Source organism: Diabrotica undecimpunctata, chromosome 9, assembly GCF_040954645.1.
Source record: "Diabrotica undecimpunctata isolate CICGRU chromosome 9, icDiaUnde3, whole genome shotgun sequence".
Classification (NCBI taxonomy): Eukaryota; Metazoa; Arthropoda; class Insecta; order Coleoptera; family Chrysomelidae; genus Diabrotica; species Diabrotica undecimpunctata.
The window spans coordinates 36,145,773-36,156,565 of record NC_092811.1 but is presented as its reverse complement, the minus strand read 5'-3'; the positions used below and the strand labels follow the sequence as shown (position 1 = coordinate 36,156,565).

Sequence of the window (10,793 nt, the reverse complement as noted above, 5' to 3'; positions counted from 1 at the left end):
AATGTGGCAAAGGAAGGCTCATTACAATAATTTCTAATCTTTCTTGATTTTGGTGCCTTGAAAAAATCGTTTCAAACTGCAGATTAATCGTTTAAAATATTCATAGCCCGAAGCAGTCCGGAGGCGACCGAAATCATCGCCTCTGAAAACGATAAAATCACTGACTAAAATAAGTAGTAAAATAAATAATAATATAATATATATATTATAATAAATAAATATAAAATAATAATAATAATAATAATAATAAGTAAAATAAATATAAGTGAAGCCGTGTTGCTTCTGGGTAAGCGTAAGACAGAGATACGGATAGACGTTGTATTCTCTTTTTAGGCGAACAGCCTAAAGCCTCTCTGAAGAGCCTCTCAACTACTACGAGGGGCGCAAAATAATTATTTAGGAGAGAATGAACTATGGAGAGAATATAATTCTCTTTTATTTTAAATATGTATTATGTCAAAATTTATAAATCACAATTTTGAAATAATAATTTATAATAATAAATAATTTATTATTGTACATTTGAAGAGGTTAGGCGGTGCCTACCTTGCCTACCCTGACGGGCCGTCCCTGCTTTAAATGCTTTAAGAGGAATTATGCTTCTAAATGCAGCATATATAATATTTTCCACAGTACTATGTGGTGAATCGACAATTCGTCAGATTGCAACCCTCAGGAAAATTTTAGAAAAAACACTGGAATATGGCATAGATACTTATCATTATATTTATAGACTACAAAGCAGCCTACCACTCTGTGAATAGAAGGGAAATGTTCAAAGCAATGAAAGAGCTAGGAATACCAAATCAGTTGGTAAATTTAACAAAACTAACTCTTGAAAATGTTGAATATAGAGTATGAATTCAGGGGGAACTGTCTGAACCTTTTAAAACAAATAACGAGCTGTGCCGGGGAGACCCTCTTTCCCGTATACTGTTCAATCTGGCTCTGGGAAAAGTAATACATATGTAACAAATCTCAACGAAAATAATCAGCTACAAAAATGGATTTAATATCAAACACCAACAAAACAAAGTACAGTAGACTCGTCCCTCTATAACGAAAACTGAAATGGCAAACTAATTACCTCGTTATAAGCCGATCTCGTTATATCAGACAACAATAATACTGCGCATACATATGAATATGTAGTTTTCTAAAACATTAACTTCCTATAGTGAAGCCATTTGGAGCAATATAAGATGCTAATAAATATTGTTTGAATGACGTTTTTGAAAAAAAGTTGTTTGCTTTTATTGTCAATGAAATAGGTTAAAACAAAAAGAGTTGTTTACTTTTATTGTCAATGATATTCGTTAAAACAAAAAATCTGTACTTACATTTTTTTCCAACTGCATAATGTATAAAGCGTATTTTGAAGGATAACATAAAACATTGCTTCTGCAATTGAAAGAAGTCTGTCATTTTTAACTGCTTTAAATTGTCCAGTATTATTCTATCTATAATATTTTCTAAAGATGTGAAACAGTTGTATTTATTGTAAAGAAGTTTATTGCGGGGCAGTTAAAAGGGTATTTATTTATAACCACGGTTGGGTCGAAAACGTAAAAAAACACGTTTTACAATTTTATTTTCTCTCGTTATAACCAAATTTGCCTCGCTATAGAGGGTTATAGGTCAATAGAAATTTCACGAGACATCTAATGTACCTCGTTATAAGCGAAACCTCGTAATAACCGTGTTCGTTATAGAGGGTGTATACTGTATATGAAAAACAGCACGCAACAAATCCTACAACCACTTGTTATAGAAAACGACGTCAACGAAGCAGTGAACGAATTTGTATACCTGGGAGCACAGAATTTGCACGGCCAACAGAGGCTATTTAGGGGCCAATCTCCTGCTTAAATCCACAATTATATCGAGAAATGCAAAAATAAAACTCTACAAAACTAATACACCCATTTCTAACATATGGTTAGAAGAGACCTGGACTAATACAAAAAGTAATGAAAACATGTTAGGATGTTTCGAAAGAAAAGTACTATGGCGAATCTATGGAGCAGTGAAAGACAATGGAGTTTGGAGAAGAGGATACAGCTTCGAACTTTATAGAATATACCAGGAACTAGATATTGTAAAACATATTAAGATAGGATATCTTTGGTGGATAGGACATGTAATGCGGATGTAACAAAATGAAACAGGTAGAAAAACCTTGATAGATCATTAGTCAAAGAAGAAGAGGAAGACCCAGAACAAGGTTTCTTGATAACATCGATGAAGACATGAGAAATATGGGAATACATGCTTGGCAGAGGAAGGTGATGGATAGGGAAAACTAGAGAGAAATTTTAAAGGTTTTGTCACATGACACCCTTTGCTATTTAAAAAAATTAAGAGTATGGCTCTCACCTGAAGGTGGTTCATCGAAATACCGAAACTTTGATACCGTCAGATATTAGAAAAAGTTTAAAAAATCGACATGACTGAGCAATTTATCGTTAAAATAAACAATCTGTATAAATAAAAAGTAAAAAATCCACAAAAACATTTTAATATTCTCTTACATTTCTAAATCTTAAATTTACATACAAAATATTTTACATTTTTCGTTACATAATACATTATCATTAAATAAAAGTATCTACTGATAATTTAATGGTATCAGTATAAAAATAAATAAGAAAATATTAAATTAAATCAGCAACATTCATCGGCATTTCATCAATTTGGGTTGAGTAATATTGTTCAATATCTCTCAGAATTCTGATGTCGTCGGATTTCACGAAGTTAATGGCTACACCCTTTCGCCCGAACCTACCAGATCTACCGATACGATGGATGTACAATTCACGATTGTTCGGTAAGTCATAATTGATAACCAAACTGACTTGTTGTACGTCAATACCTCTAGCCCAAACATCAGTCGTGATTAGGACCCTACTCTGTCCCGATCTAAAACAGAAATGTTTAGTATATGACATTAATTATCAATTTTGTGGTCAACATAATAGTATAGTGAGTATAGGAAAGAGAAAACGCATGAACAAGAAAGGAACAAGACAAAATATAATACCAAACACACAGAAACGTAAGAACTCTGGAAGGAAAGAAAAGAACTCTGAAGAGTAGACCAAATAAAAACAGATATATTAGAAATATTAGAGATGTGGAGAGAATATTGTACCTAGAAATATATGTGAGAAAGAAACTAACAGACACAGAGGTCATAGAACAAATAGCAGCAAAAGAAAACCAAATGGAAAAATAACAACTGAAGAATTAGGAAAAGCAATAAGTAAAATAAACTTAGGAAAACCTTGTTGACCATATAACATTGATCTTGAAATGATAATGTGAATATGGAAAATAATGATTGGTGGAACATTGAAAAACAAAAAAATGTAATAGAATGAGACAACTTACTGATTTCAATACATAATGAAGGCAAAGTCATGCAAAAACTATAGAAATATATCTCTATCATCAGTAGTATTCAAAAATGATGTGTTTATGACAAAATATAGTGTGGCTAAATAATTGTATATGAGCTAAAAGACCTGGTGAAAAAAGTCTTAAAATAAATACATCCTTCATAAATACATACCTAAACTCTTTCATAATATTGTCACGTTCCTTTTGTGGCATATCTCCATGCATTGAACTAACTGTAAAATTGTTTTCCCTCATTTTCTCTGTCAGCCAGTCCACCTTCCTCTTTGTGTTACAGAAAATGACAGCCTGAGTAATGGTTAATGTATCATAGAGGTCACAGAGGGTGTCAAATTTCCATTCTTCTCTTTCAACTGCCACAAAGAACTGTTTTATACCTTCCAATGTCAATTCATCACTTAAAAGAGAAATAAAAGATATATTTGGTGGATAATAACATTGTATGCAGTGGACAAGATAATAAAATATATCTATCTTGAAATACTTATATTCATCTTAATTTATGAATAATAAAAAATTATGTTAAATAAATAATTAAAATTTGTTAAAATAAGTATGTTGACGCAAAATTTTCATATATCATCAAAATTACATAGTATCAGTTGCTATCTTTATTTTAAAACTCACCGTTTTACCAAAATCCTAATAGGATCTGTCATAAATTTGGAAGTAATTTCCAAAATTTCGTGAGGCAGTGTAGCTGAAATGAGTACAACTTGTGTTGATGGGGGAAGGAATCTATATACATCATAAATTTGTTCTTTGAATCCTTTATTTAACATTTCATCAGCCTCATCTAAAACCAACATTTTTACAGATCTTGTTCTTAGAGCTCTTCTTCTGATCATATCTAAAATAAACAATTTTAAAATTAGTCATAGCAGTTTTTATTAAACATACTTGTATGCCGTTTATATACAGCTTTAGAATATTTGTAAAAAACATATGATTCAGAAACATGGACTATTTTTAAGACGCATCTATGTATCTTCAAAGATACATAAGTAGATGCACATCATCTATGTATCTTTGAAGGTATGACAAGAATATTTTGTAAAATCTGTGCTAATAAACCACCCTCCCTGATGAACTATATATGTGGTAAATGGTAGCAATATATGAAGATTATATCCAAAACAATCAAAGTTGGGCTGGTTGTGTTTTCTGAGAGAACAAACAGTTAAAATATAATCAGATCTTAACGCTCCAAGATAAAAATAAGTGAAAAGGCTTACAGATGTAAAGAACGAGCTATGTCCCCTAGAACTAAAAAAATAATATTCAATTTGTTACTGCTCTCTAAAATATTATTGTAAAAATATAGTCAAAGCATACAGTGAGGATTAATATTTTATAATAAACAGGGACTTCACTACAAATACTGTGTGACTTCATATTGTTAATCTTCAACTGACTAAGTATATTTCCCATAGTTTCAGTGGCACCTCAATATAAAAAGAAGCTGAAAGATTTACTATAGGTGAACATATTAGTCTCATCTGATTAGAACCCTTCTCTTGACCACTAACAGCTTAGAAATATACATACCATAAACTCTCCCAGGTGTTCCACTAACCACATGCTGTCCATAATCAAGTTTCCTGATATCTTCTCCAAGATTTGTACCTCCAATACAAGCATGACATTGAACATTCATAAAATCACCTAAAGCTAGAATAACTTTTTGAATCTGTACAGCCAATTCTCTAGTAGGAGACAAACATAAAACTTGTGTTTCTCGCATTGTTAAATCTAAAGCTTGTAAAATCGAAATAGAAAAGGTGGCTGTTTTACCAGTACCAGATTGTGCTTGAGCTATTACATCTCTGCCTTTCATAATAGGCTTTATTGCTCTCTGTTGAATGGCTGAGGGTTTTTCAAAACCTATAAAGAAAAACAAGGTTAGTGAGAGTACACAGTATGACCTACATTCTAGACTTACCATATGCGAAGATACCACGAAGAAGTTCTTCTTTAAGATTCATGTTTTTAAACTTCTCGATAACTTCGACATCTTCACTAGTTTCAAACTCTACATTTGATAAGTCCTCAAAAACTGAGGCACCTCTTTTTGGAACTGCCATATTTATAAAGTTCTTTGTACCTTAACTTAAACCACAACGCTGGTACAACTTTTAGATTTCGGTAAAGTTGTGTTACTTCACTACTTTGGAAAATGCGATAATTCTGTTATTACTACTTCAGTTTCAATTATAATCGGATTATGTACATACTTCTTTCCACACACGCCGCTCAAAAATCAACTACCTTGACCATAGTATATACCCCCCCTAGTAAGGTAAGTGCCGGAGAAAAAGTGGGGAGAGAGTTTCTAGCGCCAAATAAGTTCGGAATCGGGAACTAAAAATTTAGCGGCAAATTCAAAATGTAGGTTCTAAATTTAAGGCGGGAAATTCAAAAAGGATATACTGAATTTTAGGCGGGAAATTCAAAAAATAAATTTCTAAATTTTAGGCGGGAAATTCAAAATGTTCCGAATATTATATAGAAAACAAATATAGTCATAAAATAATAAATAAAAACTTATTCTATGCCAAAATATATTCTCTGTCCAAAAATGTAGTATACACTTATGCAATTTTGTATACCATAAATGTATAACATATCAGATAGAGACATATGTTTTGGCACAGGAAAAGTTTTTATTTATTATTTTGTGACTATATCTGTTTTCCATTACATTAAAAAAACAGATATTCTTAAAAATTTATTTATTTCTGTAATTTATAAAATTTGAGGAATCACAGAGATATAATAAATTATAAAGATCGTCATCACTGCCATTGTGGTGGTCTTCACCTGTATCCACGAAACTAGGCTCCATTCTGAACTTAACCATCTATTCACTGCAACCTGCAAAATGATATATGGAATTACACACAAGCAGCAACACCGAAATAAGTAAGCCCTACCTGCGGAGACTTGCATACCCATATGGACATTCAGGCATACAATTCATTGAGGTGAGAAAGACTGGTCCTAGTAAATTAGGGACCACTCCTTCGAGCCCCAATGCTCCCCAGGCTTTCCTCACCCTCCCCCCCATACCACGCTGATGTGCTATGGGAGGCTAGTTTCATCTATATATTTACTGAATAGTGCAGAGCAGCATGAGGCTCTTTAGTCTTGCTATGCTATTTGTATGTTTGTGTATATATATATATATATATATATATATATATATATATATGTGTGTGTGTGTGTGTGTGTGTGTGTATATGTTGTGTATGTGTGTGAGATTTATTATGTATCTAATGTATTTTACACACAAACATATATAAATAAAAAATAAACTATGTTTATGAGTAAAATATGTGCCCATGTATAATTAAAGTAAAATATGTACCTATGTACTACAATGGCGAGTGAAATATCTCATTCATTTACAATTAAAATGTTTTGAAAACCTTTGTAAACAAAGAGTAAGTAACATTCTTTCCAGAACTTACATCAAAGGAGAATTTTTAAATACACTGTGTTCACAAATTATATGCAATTTCTTTGAATTTCATGAATTTGTAACTAAGTATAATTAAAGTAAAATATGTAACTATGTATAATAAAAGGAAAATATGTGATTATGTATAATTAAAGTAAAATATGTAACTATGTACTACATTGGGGAGCGAGACAAGGACATAGCATTTCTCCCAAACTGTTCACCCTTGTTCTATAAGACAAGGTAGATACAGATGAAAGCAATTGTGAAAGACCTAGATTCAGGAGCAGATGGAAAATGTTTGATGATGAAGATATATGTAAAACAATAAAAAGAATTTTAAAGATTCCATATGAGTCCAGTAAATAGAAAACACAATTTTATTTGTTTACAACAAAATGGAAATATGAAACTGTAAACAAGAATGAATAACATACAAATTGTACAGTTTTATACTGGAAATAATTTAATTACACTTATGACCTGTACTTACAAAATTGTTTTCTCCTACTTTCATATTTTCTGTGAGCTACTAATTTCATAGGATCTATCATAGTGTAGTCTGGTTTATTTTTAAGTAAGTTAATAAACTTCTGGTCTCTGCCATTTACAATTGCATTTACACTTTTACACCACATATACAGAGAAAGTCTAACAATAAATTTACATATATTTATACCTGTATTTGAATGGATTTTACAGTTGAATGGTGAAAAATTTAAACAATTCAATTTCAATGAAATCTGTATCCTCTTTCTTTACTCTAAATAACATATTATATTTACATTGCTCACAGGAAACCTTCAATACTTTCTTTGCTACATATCCTGCAACATAGGTTACAGTACACCTTCCCACCTGAGTTCTCATAACATTTGAAACTGAAAGAGGAAGTGAAACATTCACTTCAGGTGCCAAAGGTTTACAACCTGGTAATACCTCACCTGTTAAAAAAAACCTAATGCATCTAATGCTCCCTCACTATCATTTTCACAATTGCTTTCAGGTGAATGAAAAGATATAAAATTATTTATAAGCAAAGCTTTGAAAGTGGTTATAGCATCTGGCACACTTACTGAATGAAAAATGTAAAGACATATTTTTATAATATATTACCAAAGAATATAGAATATTTGATATTACCATGTACGTCAATAAACCTTATAGTTTGAGTTTCTTCTTCTTCAATATCTGCTGCATTCTGAGAGCCTGAAATTTATAAATCTGTTGGACTAATAAATAAACAAGTACTAGATATCTTGATCTTTATCATCATCAGAAATGAACCCAAATAATATGTTGCCCAGAAGGCCCATCAAAATTTATAATAATTAACTACAATTAATATTCATAATACTTATATTAAAAATCAAAGTCATATTTGCGGAATACAATTAAGTACAATTAGATTTATAAGTTTTGATGATTTTAAAATATATAAGTAAGATTCATATGATAGGATTAACATTAATTTAAACAATAACAGTTTAAACATACAAAATATTATTTAATTTAAGTTTGCTAACAAACATTTGCTATGAGGTACAGTGCTTACCTATTGCCGGTAAAAATCCACTTTATCTTCGTCTGTAAAATGTCTAGAGCAAACACGAAATTTATTGTAAACAGTAAGAGGTGTATAATTGTTTAATACTCCTCTCTTAATTACTTTCAACCATTCCAACGTGTCCATTTCATTTTTCGGATTTGGAAAACAAAATCTACTGCTTGTGTGGTCCTTACAACCAGGAACACAACATGGTTGGCTTTTTCTTTTCTTTTATTTTGTTCCATTTTAACGATCAACAATCATCAACAATCAATAAGATGATTACAACAAAGACAAAACAAAACAAAATTCAACTTGCAATATTTCAATGGCGTACAATACAAATAATACAATACCATAATACCAACAGACCAACACAACACCAACCTCAACTTCAATTCTTCCACGGCACATGCGTCTCATACCATACCCCCACCTAGAGTGACTGTAGCGCCGCCGCCATTACGTACGACTGGAATCGTCCAAACAAACTTCCCCGCTGCCCTATCTCTCTTGCACTACTATTTCTTTTTATGTACTATGTACCTTGACAATGACATTTGACTTAAACAACCCATATCAAAATGTGTCAAAATAGAGATGGAAACAGAAAAATAGTCTCAATGAAAGAATCACGGATCCGTTATTTACTTTCACATTAGAAATATAAAAAAGAAATTATTAAGAAAATTCTATTATGTATTAACCATCTGTTTTAACTTGTTTTTAAGTTTTGGTAAAATAAAATGGGTAGCTTTTAAAAAATGGTCTTATTGTTTCACATCATAAAACACATCGATCATAGACCAAACGAACACTTATTTGCAGAGTAATGAAAAAGAAGATAATGATTACTGGACTGGGACCAAAAAACGTCAAACATAAAGATAACCTAAAACCTATTTTATATTGAAAACTGAAATTCATCAAATTTTCCAAATTCTACTAATTTTATTAACAAAATGAATAGAAAGGAGGCACTATCGACTTTCATTCAACAAATTCATGGTAGACCTGTTGTGGTAAAGCTAAACAGTGGTGTGGATTATAGAGGTATAACACTGTATTATTATTTATATACTATTAATTAGTATCTTATTGAGATCTTTTTTTACGGCTTAGCTACGGGGCGATTCGTCAGTTATTGAGATTGAAAGAAATATGAAGAATCATAATACAAGTTATTACAACTTATTCAACCTGAGGGGGCATTTGTAATATCTGCACTATAGTACTCTATAATGTATATAAGCTTAACAATTCTTCTTATTGTTAGCCTTCTATCGTCCATTTTTGGGCATAGGCCTCTCCCAACTCCTTCCATCGATCTCTATCCTGAGCAACATACTTCCAATTTGCTCCTGCTATTGTTTTATGTTGTTTACCCATCTCATCTGTGATTTTCGTCTTGGTTGTCTACCTGAGCTTAACAATTATTAAATTATATAATGTAAATATATCAAATTATTTCATGTGTTTCTAACTTTTTAGGTGTTCTAGCCTGCCTAGATGGATACATGAACATTGCTTTAGAGCAGACTGAAGAATATGTTAATGGCCAGCTAAAAAATAAATTTGGTGATGCCTTTATCAGAGGAAATAACGTTTTGTATATAAGTACACAAAAAAGGCGGTACTAATTTTTGTTTTAAGCTATATAAGTAACATGTAACCTGCTAAGAATAAAATATTTTGTAAATTTTGTAAAATGTTATTTTTTAATTATTTATATAGTAAGGTATTTATATATAGCAGTATGAATAGGAACAAATCAACTGAGATATTAGTAGAATCATATTATCATCATTATACATACATATGTATATCATCAGTATATGATGTTTTTAGTAGTTCTCTTCAGCTCATTCCTAAAATTGTGTTCCTTTTTGGTGTTTCCATGATTTCCACTATTTTTTTTATTCTTTCATATCTTTCTAACTGCTTAGAGTGGTTGTGGGATTTTTATGGATAATATGACTTTTGATCCAAAATACAACAACAATGATGATAATTTTGATGAAAAATGTGTAACATTCAATTTTTTAGATAATGCTCCCCTCGATGTATGGGAAACTGATTTTAATCGTCTAATTGCCCAAAATTTACCATTATAAAAAATGGAAAGTCTCTTTTTTGCCTGTTTTCTCTGTATCCTGAGTAAGCTGAAGAAGCTTTGAATAAATTTCACATATTTTTAAAGATTTACACAAAGATGCTACCAGCATAACTTATTCAACTGAAGATGAAGAAAATGTTCTCACGACACAATTTTTAAGGGGCAAATTTATATAACATCTCCCAATAGATGTCTACATCAGGATGTCCTGTTTTGGCAAGCTTATAGTGACGCATTTACAAATGAATCTA

General features: G+C 31.2%; 2 protein-coding genes and 1 long non-coding RNA gene across 4 annotated transcripts; 1 reads left to right on the top strand and 2 right to left on the bottom strand.

Annotated features, from left to right (window-relative positions):
* Nucleotides 1-2,502: 2,502 nt before the first annotated feature.
* LOC140449839 (eukaryotic initiation factor 4A-III) lies at nt 2,503-5,699 on the bottom strand. Its single transcript, XM_072543204.1, has 5 exons — nt 5,360-5,699; nt 4,966-5,301; nt 4,045-4,267; nt 3,572-3,814; nt 2,503-2,919 (listed from the first exon to the last, which is right to left on the bottom strand). Exons 1-5 carry the CDS (start codon nt 5,499-5,501, stop codon nt 2,655-2,657), a joined length of 1,209 nt encoding a protein of 402 aa, XP_072399305.1. The 5' UTR covers nt 5,502-5,699; the 3' UTR covers nt 2,503-2,654.
* A 433-nt stretch (nt 5,700-6,132) lies between these two features.
* LOC140449840 (uncharacterized) lies at nt 6,133-8,872 on the bottom strand. 2 transcript variants are annotated; one of them, XR_011951897.1, is made up of 2 exons: nt 8,433-8,872; nt 6,133-8,086 (listed from the first exon to the last, which is right to left on the bottom strand). It is a non-coding gene; the product is annotated as an uncharacterized lncRNA (long non-coding RNA). The 2 variants fall into 2 exon arrangements; XR_011951898.1 differs by lacking the exon at nt 8,433-8,872 and adding an exon at nt 8,375-8,419.
* A 419-nt stretch (nt 8,873-9,291) lies between these two features.
* On the top strand, nt 9,292-10,135 carry LOC140449838 (U6 snRNA-associated Sm-like protein LSm6). Its single transcript, XM_072543202.1, has 2 exons — nt 9,292-9,479; nt 9,918-10,135. Exons 1-2 carry the CDS (start codon nt 9,389-9,391, stop codon nt 10,064-10,066), a joined length of 240 nt encoding a protein of 79 aa, XP_072399303.1. The 5' UTR covers nt 9,292-9,388; the 3' UTR covers nt 10,067-10,135.
* The last annotated feature ends 658 nt before the right edge of the window (nt 10,136-10,793 follow it).

What these genes read in the sequence shown, in the direction of transcription:
- LOC140449838 (XM_072543202.1), top strand. Translation starts at nt 9,389, where the DNA reads ATGAATAGAAAGGAGGCACTATCGACTTTCATTCAACAAATTCATGGT. An exon ending in CAGTGGTGTGGATTATAGAG is followed by an intron (nt 9,480 to 9,917) that starts GTATAACACTGT and finishes CTAACTTTTTAG; the next exon opens with GTGTTCTAGCCTGCCTAGAT.
- LOC140449839 (XM_072543204.1), bottom strand. Translation starts at nt 5,501, where the DNA reads ATGGCAGTTCCAAAAAGAGGTGCCTCAGTTTTTGAGGACTTATCAAAT. An exon ending in ATTAGGATTTTGGTAAAACG is followed by an intron (nt 3,815 to 4,044) that starts GTGAGTTTTAAA and finishes TTCTCTTTTAAG; the next exon opens with TGATGAATTGACATTGGAAG. An exon ending in AATATTATGAAAGAGTTTAG is followed by an intron (nt 2,920 to 3,571) that starts GTATGTATTTAT and finishes TTTCTGTTTTAG; the next exon opens with ATCGGGACAGAGTAGGGTCC.